The sequence below is a fragment of the Aulonocara stuartgranti genome, assembly GCF_965226115.1.
Source record: "Aulonocara stuartgranti genome assembly, chromosome: 19".
Classification (NCBI taxonomy): Eukaryota; Metazoa; Chordata; class Actinopteri; order Cichliformes; family Cichlidae; genus Aulonocara; species Aulonocara stuartgranti.
Genome location: NC_138955.1, coordinates 14,325,368 through 14,343,926, shown reverse-complemented (window position 1 = coordinate 14,343,926; position 18,559 = coordinate 14,325,368). Strand labels below are relative to the sequence as shown.

General features: G+C 41.3%; 1 protein-coding gene across 1 annotated transcript; it reads left to right on the top strand.

The window, feature by feature from the left end:
- Nucleotides 1-10,817, top strand: LOC309696217 (V-type proton ATPase subunit C 1-B-like; the record flags this gene model as incomplete). Its single annotated transcript, XM_082517373.1, has 13 exons — nt 1-132; nt 518-585; nt 2,291-2,373; nt 2,588-2,650; nt 2,818-2,912; nt 4,349-4,440; nt 4,544-4,639; nt 4,721-4,789; nt 7,740-7,832; nt 7,924-8,011; nt 8,087-8,184; nt 8,265-8,388; nt 10,194-10,817. 13 exons carry the CDS (start codon nt 1-3, stop codon nt 10,281-10,283), a joined length of 1,191 nt encoding a protein of 396 aa, XP_082373499.1. The 3' UTR covers nt 10,284-10,817.
- Nucleotides 10,818-18,559: the final 7,742 nt, after the last annotated feature.

Sequence of the window (18,559 nt, the reverse complement as noted above, 5' to 3'; positions counted from 1 at the left end):
ATGACGGACTTTTGGCTGATTTCTGTTCCACTGGACAAAACAAGTTTAACCAGTGTAGAGAAACTCAAGCGCACCATTGTCAAAACCAACCTGGCCTCCTCCTGCTGCAAGTTCTCCATTCCAGATCTTAAGGTGAGGATGTGCATCATCTGAATGATAAAAAAAATAGTATTGTGTCTCAGCCCTAACAAAAACAAAGAGTAAGTGGCGCGAGTGTGTGTTAACTCTGTGTTTGTAGCAGTACAGGAGAGTGATGGTGTTTGATGTCTTTCTCTGATGAAGAGGTAAAGGCTCAGGTTGCTCTCTACAGTTTGAGGCAAAATTTCCATCTGAATCGTTTCACTCAACGTGATCAATGAGCATCTTGTCTTCCAGGAAATGCATTTCCGTATCATCAAGAGTTCAGACATTAAGCAGCTTTAGATGTAGTGATTGTAAATGCAGGGTCTTATGAAGTCAGATTTATTAAACGCAGGTTGCAGTAACATTAACTGTGCTGTGTGTGCCGTGACCTCAGGTGGGAGTACTGGACAGTCTGCTCAGCGTGTCAGATGATCTTTCCAAACTCGACACGCTGGCTGAAAGGTAAAAAAGCTGAATGTGCTGCTCTCAATCTGTTCCTGCTGATTAATGAATACGTTTGTCTCATTAATCATCGCATGTTTGCATTTTCATGTGCGGCTTTGTTCCTCATTAAGACCCAATGATTCTGAGCTCCTGTGCAGTCTGTGCCATGATTAATTGATGGTCAGGGGCAGCTATCGGTTAGTTTTCCCTCCTGCTTTTAAATTCACTGCTGGTGCATTTGAGCTGACACAGTGCAGACTTTAAAGAGACAGTTCACCCTAAAGTAAAATGAGTATTAAAGGTAAGAACTTAAACACAAAGAACCCCATAAATCCAACTAAAGTTAAAAATTTACTTATGCGACTGAAAAAAATAAGGAAACAAACTGGGAAAAGCAGGACATGGGCCAGAAAAACAGATTTAAATGCTAGGAAAAGTGAAAATCATAACAAAACTTTAATTATGACAGCAGATACTTTAGACTAGTTGCATTAATTAAAACTATGAAACCTATAATTCAATACTAAGTAATTAATATCTTACTAGCGAAAACAGTAAGAATTTAATTATCAGTTTTTGTCTATTGAAAAGTAAAATCTCAAATATAAGGAATGCAGTTTGAGTTACATGGAAAACATAGAACATGGAAAAAAACAAAACAAAAAAACACAAAGAGGTGTGAATGTCAGTATTTTCAGGTGTTGAAATGTTGAATTGCACAATGAAAATGTAAGAAAGAACTTCACTAAGTAAAAAAGTAAGCATAACTTATGTTGCTGGTAAATGCAGCCATCTGCAACCCTGAAAACTCTGAGGATGGATGGATGGACAGACCCTGGTGATGTCATCCACTGAAGTCTTAATATGAAGCGTGGAGCCCAGACTTTTTTGATATCATAATTTTGCCATTTAATTAAACAGTTGCACAACCATTGAAAGAATTTGGATGTGATTGTATGTGTATTACTGCTTGCAGTGAATTCATAACATAAATAACCCTCCTATCTGATTCAAATAATTACAGTTATGTACCAAATAAAGACTTTAAACTAGCCATTAAGCCCATCAATTGATCAGGAAAGTGTTTAGATGAGAGTTGTGGACTTTTTCCCCCATAGACGTTTATACTACCAGAAGCCTTTTGGCAGCCAGTGGACTCAGGCCTTGCTGGCCATTTGAAAGAATGCAGGTGCGAGGCACTTCCGTTTTGGCTTAATTTTCCAGACCTGGAAACTACGGCCATCTATAATAGAATCTAACAGGAACACTTCTCTGTGACGGTCTGTTTCTGACTTACTGAAGAATAGAAATATGACGTATAGGCAAGCAAGCGGGTGTCCTTGAAACACCTCAGCAAGATTTATGAAAAACTAAGCTAAGTGAGCAAAATCATTGCTAAAACCGAGCTCACTCGAGCAACTGGTACACTTGCGAAACTATATAAGAGGCTTGAAAACAGGCAACAGGCAAACCAAGGACAGAAAACAGTTACGTCACACTTGAGGAGCTCTGGACAGTGTAGAGATCTGCACAGAGACAAGTTAGGCAAGCAAGCAAGCAGAGCATCAGGGGAAGTCTTTAATGCAAAAAGATTTCTTTAGTTTTATTCCTTACTTTTTCTTCAGTCTGAGATGTTTCTACATCAGCAGTTCATTGTGCAGGAACTTTATGCAAAACATATAAACACTGTGTAATGATGGTGTTTCTCCTGTCGCCTGGTCAGTGTGATCAAAAAAACATGCCAGTGTATGAAGGAGGTGCTGGAGTCTAGTGACAAAGTGCTGGAAAATGCTTTGGCCAATGGAGGTGAGTCACACACAAACACACACGCTGAGAGTGTTAATTATCTCATAGAGAAACTGGATACAGGCCACATACACACTGCTATTAAGACTAACAGCTACTGAAAAACTCCATTAAAGGCCTGATGCTTTTACTGTAGACTAATGCTTGCAGGCTGTAGGAGAGAACAACAGCAGACCAGGCTAACCAGCATGTCTGATTACTCTCCCCCCATCAGACCACAGCAAGAACCAGAGAGCAGCCCTGTCACCCCTGAAAGCTTACCTCAAGTCTCTGAGGGGTATTTTATCTGCTCTTTGAGCTGGAGTGCAGTTCTGTGTGACTCCTATTATAAACCACATCTGTAGTATCTGCTTGATTTTTTTTTTAAAGACATACCAAACCCTAGGTGTGTTTAAAGTTGTGTCATTTGGATACACAACTTGTGTTTTTTCCTCTCTCTCTTAGTTGACTTGATGAACTTCATGATCAAGTTTCAGTGGGACAAAGCAAAATATCCTACATCTCTAACTCTCTCCAGTCTGGCAGAAATCATCAACAAGGTACAACATCATAAAAAAGTGGGGATGATAATTAATGACATAAATATGACAGCAATTTATAACTAAACTCTTGTCAAGACACAAAAAACACAGCAAAGTCACAGTTCACATGCTAACATATTTACCTGTTAGCATTCCTTCATATGCAGTTTTATATGACTGGGCGATGTTATAAAATGTTTACATTAGAAGTTACTTACATATTTTATTCATAATCTTAATGAACTGACTCACTTTTCTGATATTTGAAGCATAAAAGCAGTAGTAAAATCCCAACACGAGGCTATAAATAAACCACAGCTAACGATCATCACAACAAACTCTTTTGTGGAGCATTGGACTGCCATTACCTCATAAGACTTTGTTGTTACACTTTCTCTTACCATACATTACCAAATCTCCATTTGCACTATTTGCCTATTTGCACTACTCTGCCTGGTTTACACTCAATGTCACTTACCCATTATATTGTATATTATATAGCTTTCTTGTTATATGTAAAATTGTATTATTTAAATTTTTACTTTTTAATTATTTTACTTGCATTTTTTAATCACTTTTATATTTAAATATATTTAAATGTTCATTTGCTATTTATCTAGGGAGTGAAGAGTAACGCAATTTCTATTCTCCGTATGTCCTGTACATGTGGCAGAATCGACAAATAAAGTTGACTTTGACTTTTGACTTTGACTTTACATTTTCATATTTTCAAGCCAGAGTTACACTAGATATTGAACAACTCTTTACACAGTGTGTCACAGAAATCCTACTAATGGCAGAGTAAACTAGATTGTACTACTAGATTGTAATTTCACTACATTCAGTTACATTTAAAATGAATAAAGTAGTGCTGTCAGCTAACACATTAACGAGCTAACCACACTAATGCGTTGACGCCATGCAGCCCCACGCACGGGGCAATATGCGCTAACTCGCTAACGGAGACTTGCCATGTTAATGGGGTTATGGCGTTAACGTCATTTTAACGAGATTAACGCTGACATCAGTAGAATAAAGATAAACTTGCAGGTTACATTGTCTTAAAATTGTTTCTGTATTTAGTAAACGCATTACATATTTGATGTGTGTGCTGTTAAAGCTAAATACTACGAGGGAGAAAAAATACTCCTAAAATTGAAAGTGAGCACTACTTTTACAGCTTCTCCTGTTTAAGCTCTGTCCACCAGAACAAGTCACTGCTGATTTTTGACATCACACTTAATTCAGACTTTGTTCCTCCACTTCAAAGTCCTCTGTTTTTAACCATTTCCAACACTTTATTCAAATTATAAACTCTGAAAAGACGTTTGGCAAAAACCAAAGCTTTTCCAAAGGCTGAAAACAAATTCTGAAGCAGCTACATGATTCTAGTTCCCTCTCAGATGGTAGAAACATGTTGCCTACCCAAGTTTTAACACCTGCATGTGTTTCAGGAAGTTTCGCAGGTGGAGGCAGAGTTAAAATCACGTTCTGCAGCGTACAACAGTGTGAAAGCGAGCTTGCAAAACCTCGAGCACAAACTAGAGTGAGAAACATTAGTTATATTAAATAGAAATAAATCCCTACATTATCTATAGATATGCATGTTTACATATCTACATACTAAAGTGGAATTTCTGTCTCTGCAGTGGCAATTTACAAACTTGCAGTCTGAATGATGTCGTGAGGAAAGAAGACCTGGTGGTCTCAGAGTACCTCACCACTCTGCTGGTAGTGGTGGCCCGGTCAGTGACACAACATGACTATGTTTTTCTGGGATAGTCTTAATATTAAAATGTTTGTTTCTGCATATTTTCTGGTCACAGAGGGAGCTACTCGCAATGGGAGAGGAGTTACGAGTCGTTGTCAAAATTTGTGGTTCCGCGGTCGAGCAGGTGAGCTGTCTTTATGCACTCTTGGCCATGAGACAAACAATTCTACTCGATCCAAGTACAAGTGCACCGGTAGCTGCTCTCAGCATCCAAAAGGTCAGGCTAAGTAACCTCAGGTGTTTCATTACCGGCAGAAAGTAAGAGTCTTTTGGCCTGGATCTGCAGCAGCGAAAAGAAAATGTCTTTTTTGACAAGTAAAATGTTAAAGTTGACATGAAAAAAATAACTTTGTCATAGCTGACGTGCAGGAAATAATCCAATTTCTATAAAAAAAATAATTTCATCCAAAACAGGAAGGGGAAATTGTGAGGGTCATACCAAGTGACACAATACCAATGACAAAAATTGTATATGCATAAATAAATCAAGTTAATGTTTCAACTCAATGTAGGGTGTCTTCCTTTTTTTTTTTTTTTTTTTTTTTCTTTTAAATGACATCAGAAACAGCAGTATGCGACATTACATGATGGCAGAGCTTCAGTTCATCCTTTGTCATTTTTTTTTTTTTTTTTTTTTTTAATAAATAGGACAGGGGGAATGAATGAGAGAAAGAGGGGGAGAGAAAGAAAGAAAACCAAAGGGGAGAAGAGACGGTGAGAAGGGGGGGGGAAGAGAGAGAAAAAAAAAAAAAACAAAAAAAAAAAAAACTCCTGGGTCACCTGTATGGAGAAAAAAAAAACAAACAAAAAAAACAAACAGAGGAGACAGCAAACAACAAAGAGCAACATAATAATAGAGAAAACAAAGCACCATCACAATAAACTAGCTAGTCATAGATATCAATAGTTACTAAATAATAAACGATATTGTGCAGCACGCAAGATAGACAGCGCACAGTGTGCTTTGAGGCAGCAGCCAAGAAAGCTTTAGTCCGCGTCTGTGAATACCCATGTGTGCATACCTGTGTGGATCAGCATGCTTGCATTCCAAAGGTTTCTCCATGTAATGATCTGCTAGGGAGTGTGGGGGGGCCACAGCCCCGTCCTCCAGGGTGTGAAGCGGGTATGGAGGAGATCAAAACTCCAGACATCCAGAGGCCCCCAGAACACAAGAGACCATGGAAGACCAACAGAGGGGCAGCCGCGCCACTGTTCCAGTAAGAGCTGAGGAGAGTCCCAGATGAGGGCTCGCCCAGCAGCCGCGGAGCAGAAGTCAGGGGGAGTTGCAGTGACGCGCCCGTGAGCTCCGCCGGCCCCCAGCTGTGCCTGAGTGACCGAGCCCCAGGCCGAGAGGCCGGGGGCACCCCACCTCCAAAGGGGCCCGAGCGAGCCCCAGGCCCCGACAAGCGGCCGCCAAGGAGTGAGCCGGTGTGTACCCGGACGCCCACCCCCAGACACAAAGAACCACCAACACACCGACACCTGAGGGAGTCCGCCACCGGCAGGGGAAGTGGTGGTGGGTGGAGATAGGCCTCCAAACCTTGGAGGGCCTGAGATGTCCCCAGAGAGGTGGCGTCTGATACCCAACCTGACATATAGACACAGACATACAGGCACACACAGACACAAACATCCATTCCCACCCTCATGCTCTCATATGCACTCACTCCACACTCAACCAACGTGGAGACAGACATAAAGAGACGCTGTACACACAATCACACTCCCCAAGCGTACTCTACAAACCGGGTCTAGGTACCCTTGCCCCTGGAGGGGGGAATTGCACCCAGACCCAGGTGGTGTTACCCTTTTCCCTGCGGTGGGGAGAGGCAGACCACCCCGACTCCGCAGCAGCAGGGAGGCCCCACACCCCAGACCGCAGTCGGACGGCCAACTCCTCCTACTAGCCCTCCCGCTCCAGCAGGCCGCAGAGAATGGGGGTGGGAGAAGACTCCAAACCTCCCTCCACCCGCTCATTGTAGTGTTGATGCATATGTGTTCTAAGGTGCAATTAAAACCCAGGAGGGCATGGAGGGTGTAGGGTGTCTTCCTATCACTTGTGCTCATGTTTGTTAAAATTGTTACCAACATAGGACAATCTTGCCAGGAAGAGCCACTGGGGGGGCCAGCAAATTTTGGGAGGTGGCCAGTGCCCCCTTTGCCCCCCTTGGAGGCACCCCTGATCCAAGAAATCTACTTATCACTTGTAAGACCCTTTTGTCAGTATAAGGCCTAGACAGCTAAATTGATAATTGTTTAACTTCTAGAAAATAACACTCCACATTCCATCTTAGTTTTTGTAACATTCATACACTTACTGGCCACTATATTAGGTACAACTTGTTGTACTGGTGTAGATTCAGCAAAATGCTGGAAACATTTCTCAGAGATTTTGGTCCATATTGACAGGACAGCATCACGCACATGCGTCAGATTTGTCAGCTAACATCCATGATGCAAAACCTCATTCCACTGCATCCCAAAGGTGCTCTATTTGATTGAGATCTGGTGACTGTGGAGGCCATTTGAGTACAGTGAACTCACTGTCATGCAAGCATTGGAAGCAGCCATCAGCAGATGGGTACACTGTGGTCATAAAGCAATGGACATGGTCAGCAACAGGTGTTCAGATGATACTCAGTTAGTTTGCCAAGATAATATCCCCCACACCATTACACCACCACCACAAGCCTGATGACAATGCAAGATGGATCCATGCTTTCATGTTGTTTATGCCAAATTCTGACCCTACTACTTGGTTTACCTAACAAAGTGGCCGATGAGTGTTTTTCTTACAGTGAACCTGATTTTGCCCATGTAAATCCTATCAACCTGCTATTACATTGTGATCAGTCTGTTAAGGACTCATGACAAATTCCATATAATTCAATTCAGCGTTATTTATATAGCGCCAACAGTTGCTTCAAGGCGCTTTATATTGGCTTAATAAACACAGACTTGAAATGAACCTGCAGCAATAAGTTCAAATGCAAGTAAACACTACTTGACTTACTCCTTGTTGTCTTTTACCTTGTTGCTACATCTTTTCTATTGTTGTCTTATGTGACTGTCAGGAAGCTGTACGAGAACGGAGAGGGGGGAGTCTTCTCAGTGACACTTTTCAAAAGAGCTGTGTGTGAATTCAAAGCCAAAGCCCAGGAAAGCAAGTAAGCAGGATGGTGTGACAGAAAACACCCAATATAGTCAAATCTGTGTTGTCTGTTTGAATTACCAAAGTGTAGCCTCTGGTCCACACAGGTTCTTTGTGCGGGACTACAGCTTTGATCTGGAGGAGCAGAAACAGCGGGAGATTATGCAGCTTAGTTTTCACAAAAAGGAGCAATATGTGAGTCAAACATTACACACACTCTCTGAAGGTTTTTTTTTTTATGTTTTATTAATGCGCTTCTCTCTTTCACAGGGAATCTTTGTACGCTGGCTGAAGGTCAATTTCAGTGAAGTGTTTGTTGCCTGGATTCACTTGAAAGCATTGCGGGTGTTTGTGGAATCAGTCCTGAGGTCGGCACCTGATGACAGTGATGATTTTTTTTTCGTGAAGAAGGCTCGCGATTGATTCATGTGATGATATTGCCTTTCAGGTATGGGTTACCTGTGAATTATCAGGCTCTTCTACTGCAGACTGACAGGAAGCACTCGAAGAAACTCAAAGAAGAACTCGCTTCACTGTTTGTGCATCTGGACCCCACCGCCAGCATTACTGATGTAAGAAGCCATAGTGTTATAATGTTGTCATTATAGTAATGTAAAGCACAGACATACAGAAGATGGATGCTCCAACATTAGCTGGAAAAGCCACAAATTGAGGGATTTAACTGACAACATCTTGTTTGTTGAAGCTGGGAGGGACCATATATGGATGAAAGCATGAAGTTGTCATCTAATGCTGGCCTCGTCAGTTGTGTGCTACATAGATTTATCACACAGACACAGATATCTGAAAATTAGTGGAAGGAATGATCTGGGCCATTTTGTACGGTATTCATTGTGTTGTCTTTTGCAAACATACCCATGATACTTTCCTTAGTAAAAGATGAAATGTCCACCTTAATGTTGTTCTTTAAAAAAAACTGTTAACACTAATGGGAAACATGGTGTATCCAAGTGAAGCTTTTGTGTGACTCAGTAAATCAAACAGAGCCTCAAAATTATGAGTTTGGGTAGAGTTAGGCAGCAAGGTGGCTCACAACAACTGTGGCCAGGTTAAATCAGCTTATCAAATAGATACGTAGGAGAATCTGATCTGCACTGTGTTACAGATGAGCTCATTTGCTGGGAGTGCTCGACTTGATGGCCTGCCTGAACTAATCCTGATAAACTAAAAATGAGCTTTTTGCAGGTAGACATTATTTAAAAATTTCAAACCTTATTTTTTTCAACAATATGCAATCTCATAACAGTTGAATTATTTGCTATTTAATTTGATTGGAAACTTGCTGTAGTTTACTTTTTAAATAAGAGTGTTTCTACAAAAGTAGCACAGACAGAAGTATGAGATTTCATTTTTGAACAGTGGAACATTCGTAGTGTACTCTTGGACCCCTTTTAACTGTTGTAACAGCTTTTACTTCTCTGGGTTTGACTGTAAGCACTTTCCTCAATGTGCACAGTTATTTTGCTGCTTGGTGATGTAAAAGGTAAATTTTTACCTGAACCTTTTCATGTAGCCTGTTTTTTTTTTTGTTTTTTTTAGGTTAAAAATATTAAACATTTTGAAATCAAGACTCAAGCAACAACAAATAACTTAAAGCTAAATGTTTTCACAAATTAATTGTGCATGATGTGCATCTGCTGCAGGCAGGATTTGGATGCAAATGCAGAAGCACAGGAGACAGGAATAAAGTCAAACACAGGTTTAATGCTGCACTCATACAAAATAGAAAATAAAAGCTGGACAGGAATGAGAAATCCAATAACTAGTGAAACAGAGCAGGGCCACACACAGAACCATGAGGGAGAACAAAACGAAGACCCCACACAAATTGAAGGAATATGGATACAAGGTGATTAATGCAAACAAGAGACACCTGGGAGGACAGCTGAACCCAACTGAGGCAACGAGACAAGGGATGTGAAACTTAATACAAAGCACTAGAGACAAATAAGTAATAAAATAAAACAGGAAGTAACTAAACACGGGAACAAACTAAGAAATAAACTGAAGATATTTAACAACAGCAGAACCCAAATGACCAAAAAACGGCAAAAGACCCAAGAACATGACAGAATTATTGCAAATAGTTTATTGGGTAAAATTGTATCGTTATATAAGACCAGTGACAGACCAACAAGTGAAGTGCTTTCCCAGATTGTTGATGTCTGAGTGAGGAAGAACCTGTCAGCAGTCAGCAGGAAATAACATATCTCTCAGTCAAGTTCACTCGTGACCTTCGAGACAACAGAGAGAAAAAGGAAATAATAAAAACATACAAACTCAAGCTGAATTTAGTGAAACACTGCTGCTGGTTCAGTGTGTGCGTGACTGTTTTCTGTGTCTGATCTGCAAACAGGTGAGCTGTGACATCCCAGGACTCTGTCAGCAGGAGTACTTCTCCTACATCTGCTTTCATATCAGCACCAACGTGTTGGACATCAGCTAGCTGTCAACAGCAAGACTGAAAGAGCAAGCACCCACAAGCTGTGGTTTGTTCCCATTCAGTCACTCACAGCCAGAAACATAAAGACCCCGATGGCTAAAATAAAACCGGAGAATATAAATATATTGTTTTCAACATTTCCCTTAAAGGAGAAAGATGTAAGGTGTAAATACAGGAAGGTGTAAATAATCCTTGGGTTGTCTTCACCACAAAGCAAGCTGCACGTGTCCTGTGTTTGTCATGTGCTGCACATGGAATTGTGGAAAACCTTAAAATATGTGTAATATCAGAGGGATTTTTTTTTCAGGGATTCATTTTAAAACTATATGTACTGTAAATATTAATGTCGGTTTCAAACATTTTAGGTGAGCACATTATTTCTAGAAATCTTACAGCTTGCACAAATAAAATGGATTTCTTCATTCACCATTGCCTGTTATTCTGCAAGACAGCCTAGTACATTTAGAAATGCATTATCCAGAGAATGGATTCATGAATCTGTATAAAAACATCACTTGTGACCCAATTTAGATCAGAATGTTCATGTGTTGCAAGTCTCAAAATCTTAAAGTGGGGCCGTTCTGCTCATTTTCAACTCCATAGTGTTTTTCTGGATTCTGGAGATTATGTATCGGAATTTCAGGAGCGGGACCACGCCTCCAAACACGCTCCTTCCGGTTGTCATCTATATATCCGGTTGTTCAGTGATGACGCGACGAATCCTACTTCCGGGTCTAAAGTAGTCTGCGTTTAATATGGCATTTGTGTTGTTAACATGTTTAATGTTATGTATTTTCTTCTATTTGATCTCAAAAAGCTCCTAAAACAGTCAGTGATCACTGTTGACCTCCCTCGGCTTTTATTACCGCTAATCATTTATTTAAGCTCAGTTTTTAAAACCTTAGGATGTAACTACAGCCCAGCCCATGCAGCATATGAATGACTAACCTCGTATTGTGGATGGATTATCTCAGTTGTTCTCCTGGCTGAAGTTTGGTCCTTTTACAGCATCCTGCCATGCGATTACATTTGTTCCTGACCACCGAGAACACTCACGGTAACTTTTATCGAGTGGGAAAAAAGTTAGCTTGTTTATATTATGCTAACATAGCTGTGTCGCTAGCGGTCACGTAGCACATCATTATATACCAGCTAGCCAAACTTCAGTAACCCTGCAAACGTCACTGCTGTTTAGCTTTCTGTCTTCATTTATGTTGGAAGTGATAACAGAGCTGTACGTTTTAATTTGTTTCCAAAACCCCGCAGTCAGGACATGCTATATTGTATTTAGATAGAAGCTAGCGAGCTATCTCCCTGCTAACTTCTAACTCCGTTAAATGTCATAAATTCCGTTTTCATGGATGCCTGGATGTTAAACTCAATTGTTACACCTGGCAGAGCAGAACGCTGATCATTTTTCAACTCTCAGTAATGCCATAGTGATCGTTTGATATATGGACCTGCAGCGGAGTTTAGACCCAGACACGGCTAGTGACGTCAGACTGAACAACCGGATAGGTTCCCCCCAGTTCAGCAAACTGTTCATTGTCGTTTACGTGCAAACAGGGTCCATTCTTGGCGAATACCTTTAAAAACAGCTCATCTCTTAGGAGTAATGTAATTTTACGTTAATAACTACTCAAGCTCGGCATCCATCGCTTTTCCTCCGGCGGCGCTTCCAAAAAACCGAATGCTGAGGACCTTCTAGCAGTTTTCTCGCCACCCTACATACGGTCTGCTACATCCATCCATCCAGTCGGTTTATCTCCGCTAAATCCAGTCATGAAGTAACTCCGGCCGCCCGCCACTTCAGCGAAAACCAGCGAAGTCGCCCGCCAGCAGAACTCACAGCTCCTCTCATGTTGCTCCGAAACGGGTCACAGGCCGGGCGAGTTAGCCACCAGCGCCGAATCCACGCTTCCAAACAAATCGCAGCTCCAACAGCTCCACCCACCCGCCAGCGCCAGGTAGCAGGGGGAAGCTCAGCTCTGTTCTCGTTCCCACTAACACCATTTAATGCAAGCTGGAAATCTGTCGCTAGCGCCATACTCTCAACTGTTCTCCATCGTCGTGATGTTTCCATCCCTCCTTTTGCTAAATGCTCATCCAAGTTGGCACTGGGTTGCCCAGTTCTTCCCTGTCCGCCATTCGCAAACGCAGCAGCAAGCTCCCTACCACTTAATTGCCAGTTTCTCAGGAAAGAACACACACACACACACACACACACACACACACACTCCGCAGCAAACGTGGGCAACGAGTTGCCAGGTTTGCAGCCACTCATCCCTCCTCTGCTAAACTTTGCAGCAAACCTTGGCACCGAGTTGCCAGGTTCCCAAACTCTCATCTGCTGAACTCTGCAGCAAATGTTGGCACCGAGTTGCCAGGTTCTCGGCCACTCATCCCTCCTCTGCTACAGGTTCTCGGCCACTCATCCCTCCTCTGCTACAGGTTCTCGGCTACTCATCCCTCCTCTGCTACAGGTTCTCGGCCACTCAACCCTCTTCTGCTAAACTCTGCAGCAAACATCGCACTGGGTTGCCAGCCTCTCAGCCGCTCATCCCTCCTCCACAAAATTCTGCAACAAACCTGGCACAGAGTTGCCAGGTTCCCAACCTAAACTCTGCAGCAAACGTCAGCACTGAGTGGCCAGGTTCCCAACCTCTCATCTGCAAAACTCTGCAACAAACCTTGGCACCGGGTTGCCAGGTTCTCAGCCACCCATCCATCCTTCGCAAATTTCTGCACCGGGTTGCCAAGTTCCTTTCTCCTTCGTTCGCAAAAGCAGCAGCAAGCTTTTCGACCATCGGGTTGCCAGTTTCTCAGCATAGTTAAGGGGGGAAAAAAGGGCACAGAGTTGCCAGTACTCCTTCCCTCCGTAGCAAATGCAGCATGCTTCGGGCACAGAGTTTCAAGGTTCACTGCCTCTTCCCTCCTCGGCTAAACTCCATAGCAAATGTCGGCACCGGGTTGCCAGGTTCCTTTATCCCTCATTCGCGAAAGCAGCAGCAGCTTTTCTACCATCGGATTGGCAGTTGTCTGCATAGACAAATAAATAAAAAGGCACCAGGTTGCCAGGTTTTTCTTCATCCCCCATTTGCATGCAGCATCTAGCTTCCCTACTACCGAACTGCCAGTTTCTCCGCTTCTATCATTGCAAGCAGCAGCAAACCCTTCTAGCACAGTGGTGTTAGGTTCTTGCTATATCTGCCATGTGCAAACCGCAGTGACAAGCTTCTTACCCCTGAGTTGCCAGTTCCTGTCCATCCATCATGGCTAGAGAATCCTTCAAGCTGGTTCCTTCTATATCCATCATTCGTAATCACAGCAGCAATCTTCTTCCACCACGTTGCCAGTTTCTCTGCATCCGTTATTGCAAAGCAGTAGTAAACCCTTCTGGCACCGAGATGCCAGGTTCTCTCTTTATCCCTCATTCGCAAATGCAGCAGCATGCTTTCTGCACCGCAATGCCAGTTTCGCTGCCATCTTTCCTGCCTTAGCAAAGGAAAGGTGAACCTTCGTGGTACCGAGATGCCAGGTTCTGTCCTCTATTGCTCCTTTTAAGACATCCAAACTGCGTCGTGCACATAATTCTTCATGGCGTCCCTTCATTTCTCATGTGCTTTCACTAGCATCATCAGGCATTCACCCTCGACACAATCATTCGAGACTGCTCTCTAAGTCGACTCACAGTTCTGACTGCGTCTGAACGGTTTATCATCTCCCACGAAGTCCAGTGGACTCGCACTCTGCTCTCGGACGATTTTGGGGGTTATTATTATACGGATTATTTTCCTCTAATCAGTCTTTCATATGGGCTCAAAATGTGGTCATAAATATTTTGTACTTGTAAAAAAGATTTGTGTGTGCGTAAAAAAGATTTGTATGTGTAAAAAAGATTTGTATGTGTAAAAAAGATTTGTGTGTGCGTAAAAAAGATTTGTATGTGTAAAAAGAATTTGTGTGTGCGTAAAAAAGATTTGTATGTGTAAAAAATATTTGTATGTGTAAAAAGAATTTGTGTGTGCGTAAAAAAGATTTGTGTGTGCGTAAAAAAGATTTGTATGTGTAAAAAAGATTTGTGTGTGCGTAAAAAAGATTTGTGTGTGGACTTAGAAAAAAAAACCCTGCAAGTTACAAGTACGGATTTTTGACCCTATTTTTCTTCCCTTCATCTGATTGGTCAATGTCATGTCAATCACAAATGTAACAATCCAATCAGAGAACAGATAGGTTTGGCTGTCGAGGGGAGCTTTTTTTGAACTGCAGGTCTTTGAAGGGAATAAATGCCCTTTTACATGCCAACCCAGCGTTTTCCTTCATCACCACGAAGGAAAACAGTCTGTGGTTGTCCGAGTTTGGTGATTTTTATGTCACAGGTCTATGTGTTTAATACAGGGACTTCCACAGCCTTTTCAACAGCGCTGCGGACCGCGGGGTGGGGGCGGGCAGTGTTTTGGAAATGACAGTCTTTATTACAAAGCTTTCTTCGTTATGAATTAGCATACATGTTTTTATTGAACATTTGAAGAACTAGCAAAAAAAACAAACTCTTGTAGAGGACATAAAGTCAGAGATAAAAACGACAAGGAGCAGGTGCATCTAGTACAGGTAGAGCTGCTGCAAAAACCCACAGAGCCCAGCAGCCAGCGTAACAAATTCTGGATCCTTTGCTTTTAGTTAGCAGTTAGCATTAGCAGCACATCCTGCGTCTGATGTGAAAGGACTTTTATGCTGTGCACTGTGACTCACAGCAATGGTCCTGGGTCAGCCCTGACTTTTTTTTAAACTAATCCTAAAGCAATAATGTTATTTCTAACCACTGATATACCACAACCTTTTCCTTTCAACAGCTACTGAAAGTTAGGGGACCTAGCTGCTATCGGATATTTATATAGCGATCCTCCAGCTTCAAACGGTATCACCCTTCAAGGACCTGCAGTTCAAAAAAGCGCCCCTCTGACAGCCAAACCCATCTGTTCTCTGATTGGATTGTTACATTTGTGATTGACATGACATTGACCAATCAGATGAAGGGAAGAAAAATAGGGTCAAAAATCCGTACTTGTAACTTGCAGGGGTTTTTTTTCTAAGTCCACACACAAATCTTTTTTACACATACAAATCTTTTTTACACACACACAAATCTTTTTTACACATACAAATCTTTTTTACACATACAAATCTTTTTTACACACACACAAATCTTTTTTACACATACACAAATTCTTTTTACACATACAAATCTTTTTTACGCACACACAAATCTTTTTTACACATACAAATCTTTTTTACAAGTACAAAATATTTATGACCACATTTTGAGCCCATACTTTCAATTCATTAACTCTTCCCGAGCTGGTGCTGTCACTTCTGTTAATTCAGAAATCAGCTCAGTCGTTATTGCTAACTTATCTGAAGTAATTAACCAGCTAAGCACCCCGGTGCTGTATAAATAAGTCGAATCGAAAAATCAAATTATTCCGCTGACGTCTTCGACCTTCGTATCGCACAGTTGTTACTGCTTCTAGGGGGTGCCTTCTTTGGGGATCTGCCAGGCCCAGGAGCCGTCGCCAGTCCCCTTCAAGGCCTTCCCCAAACCGCAGCTCAATTCATGTCCAAGCATTCACCTTTACCTACTAAAACGCTGTCAAACCTAAAATGACGACGTGGGCCCAGCTAGTGAAATAAAGTACTTTTGCATGATTCACAGTTCACACCTATGCTATATCAGGCCTTGGTGCAGCTTCTTAGATCCTCCCCCCTTTACAACTCCCCCTTTTTAAACCATCTTTTTTCTCACTCGTTGCCTTTCATAAATAGAAACTTTGAGAGCAGGTGAGTGAGGCTGCTGTGTTCAGAGCCAGATCTGTGTGCCTGAAATGACCATATTTGGAATTTCCCCTCAGTGATATCACACAAATACAAGGGTGAGAAAAGAGCTCCTTTTGCCATTCACTATGAATATCCACTACTGGAACTGTACATGTATCTAAAAACAATAAAGAAAAGCAAAACAGGTTCACTTTGAAAGTAGTCACCATGTTGTAACAACCCACGGGCAGGGATAGCTCAGTAGGTAGAGCGGTCAATATTCAGAGTAAAATTTCTAATCAGTTTTTTTTTTAATTAGCCAGTATATTTTTTATAGTCTGTACAATCACCAGGTGGTGTTGCCAATTAAAGCAGTACTGACATTTTTGCAATAACAACATGCAGCGTGTGGAAAAACACTACCGTAATTCGGTTTTCTTAGGCTTTAAGGTGGGCTGTGATCAAGTGCTTAACAGACATCTGCAGCCAACTCTGCTCAACAGCTGGAGACCAGTGGTGCATTTTCCAATACTATCATTCTGTTTAGTATGTTGATTGATTTTGTATGGTTTACTAAGATTTCATATGCCCCAGTAGCAAATATGTGAAATGCAATATGCCAGCAATTGCTAAGATGCCAAGATATCCTAATGCATCTGGTTGCATTTAGCAGTATGCACGCCCACAAGTTTTTCCTCTGATATAAATAATATCTGATCCATGTGTTGCCTATTACAAGATTACGTTTGGGGACTCAGTATCGTCTGTGATGCAGAAGGTAAATTTTGTGCTGCAACAGGTATGAGAAGGTAAACATTCACAGTGTGGATTAAATATGAAGTTTGTCATAATTGTAAGCATACTACAGCAGCATGCACCTCTGCAGTAGTGATAATAAAGAGGACCTTTGCATGTATTTAATGTGTTAATAAGAAGAAAAAAATATCATCTAAACATGTGATGAAAATACTCTTTGTACCACTAGTAGTATATAGCAGTACTAGTTTACTTCAGGGGTTCCTAACATGAGCTCACAAGGGTCACAAGCTGCATTTCAGGTTTTGTAAGATGATTAACAGCACACCAAAGAAGAAAATATAGTTTTGTCAAATGCTTACTTTTTTTTTACTGTTGAACTTATGACTAATTCTTGTTTGGCCTTGGATTCTTATATGGTGTTTTATGTGGACCAGTGTGAAGCTTGAGTCAGATTACACCAAAGAAAAATCTGCAATGAGAAAATATAGAAAGCCAAAAGCACTGCACAGTTGGAGGGAATAAAAACTCCAATAAACTAACCAAATAAACTAAACACAGGAAAGATTGGAGAGGGAGAAAGATTAGATGACATCCTTACTGAAAGAGAACACACAGTCTATATGTATACGTACACGCCAGGAAGTGGGATAATAAAGTGTGGGTAAACTCAACTGAAACAATATCAAGGATGAAAAAAGAACAGTGAAGAGAAGTAAAAATACAAAACACCACACAAGGAGCTAAAATTTGAAATAGAGAAGTCTCCTGCTTTTGGTTTACACCTGTAAAAGGAAAACACTCATGAGCACAGGGAAGGTAAAACCTATACACATACAACAGAAACCAAGAATCACCTGCAGGCACCGCAATAACCTCAGCTCATGTTGGCACCTTGTAATCAGAGTAAGGACTTACCAGCTTCTGAAACTGAGATTTGGAGTTTACGTGCACAGTGTAACTTATACTAAGGAAAAGGAAAAAACTCAACCGCAAAGTTACTCCAATGGATACGAGTCCACTAGCAGACCTCACCTATGGAAGATACTGTTTTTTGTTATTGATTAATTGATCAGTTTTTGCAGTCAATCACAAAGACAAAAACATTAGGATCATGAAAAAATATAGCTAGTGCTTCCTTAAAGTAGCATAAATTGTAAATAGTCAAGTGAAAGTGATACAAAAAAATAATAATTGCGTTTAAATGAAATACTTGAGTAAATGTATTCAGTTACTTTCTACAGTTGAATTGTTATTCAGTACATGGTCACCAGAGAGTGCACTGTCTCTGCTGTGTGCATGAACCATTTTATCTGATGTCTGATATAAATAATATCTGATCCACATGTTTCCTGCTGTAAGATTACCTTTGGAGACAGTACAGGAGCTGATTGGTGGATTAATTCCATTCTATGATGCACAGTGTGGAAATGTTAAATTTAGAAAAGTATCAAGTGAAGAATAAGGATATAAAGCCATTCTGCACAGTTTGTGTGTTTAATTGTGTTGTTTAATTGTTTCTGAGCTTTATTTAGGGCCAAAAGCTTTACTGAATTACTGCAGTGATAAAAGGGAGGCCTGCGATAGAGATGATAGGTGTTGAGGTTGTTCTCTCTTAGTCCGTGTGTGTGAAAAAAAGAGAGCGAGGGAGAGAGAGAGAGAGCGTTAGAAAAAGCTGGCTGCTCTAACTCTGCCATTCAGTGCGCCAA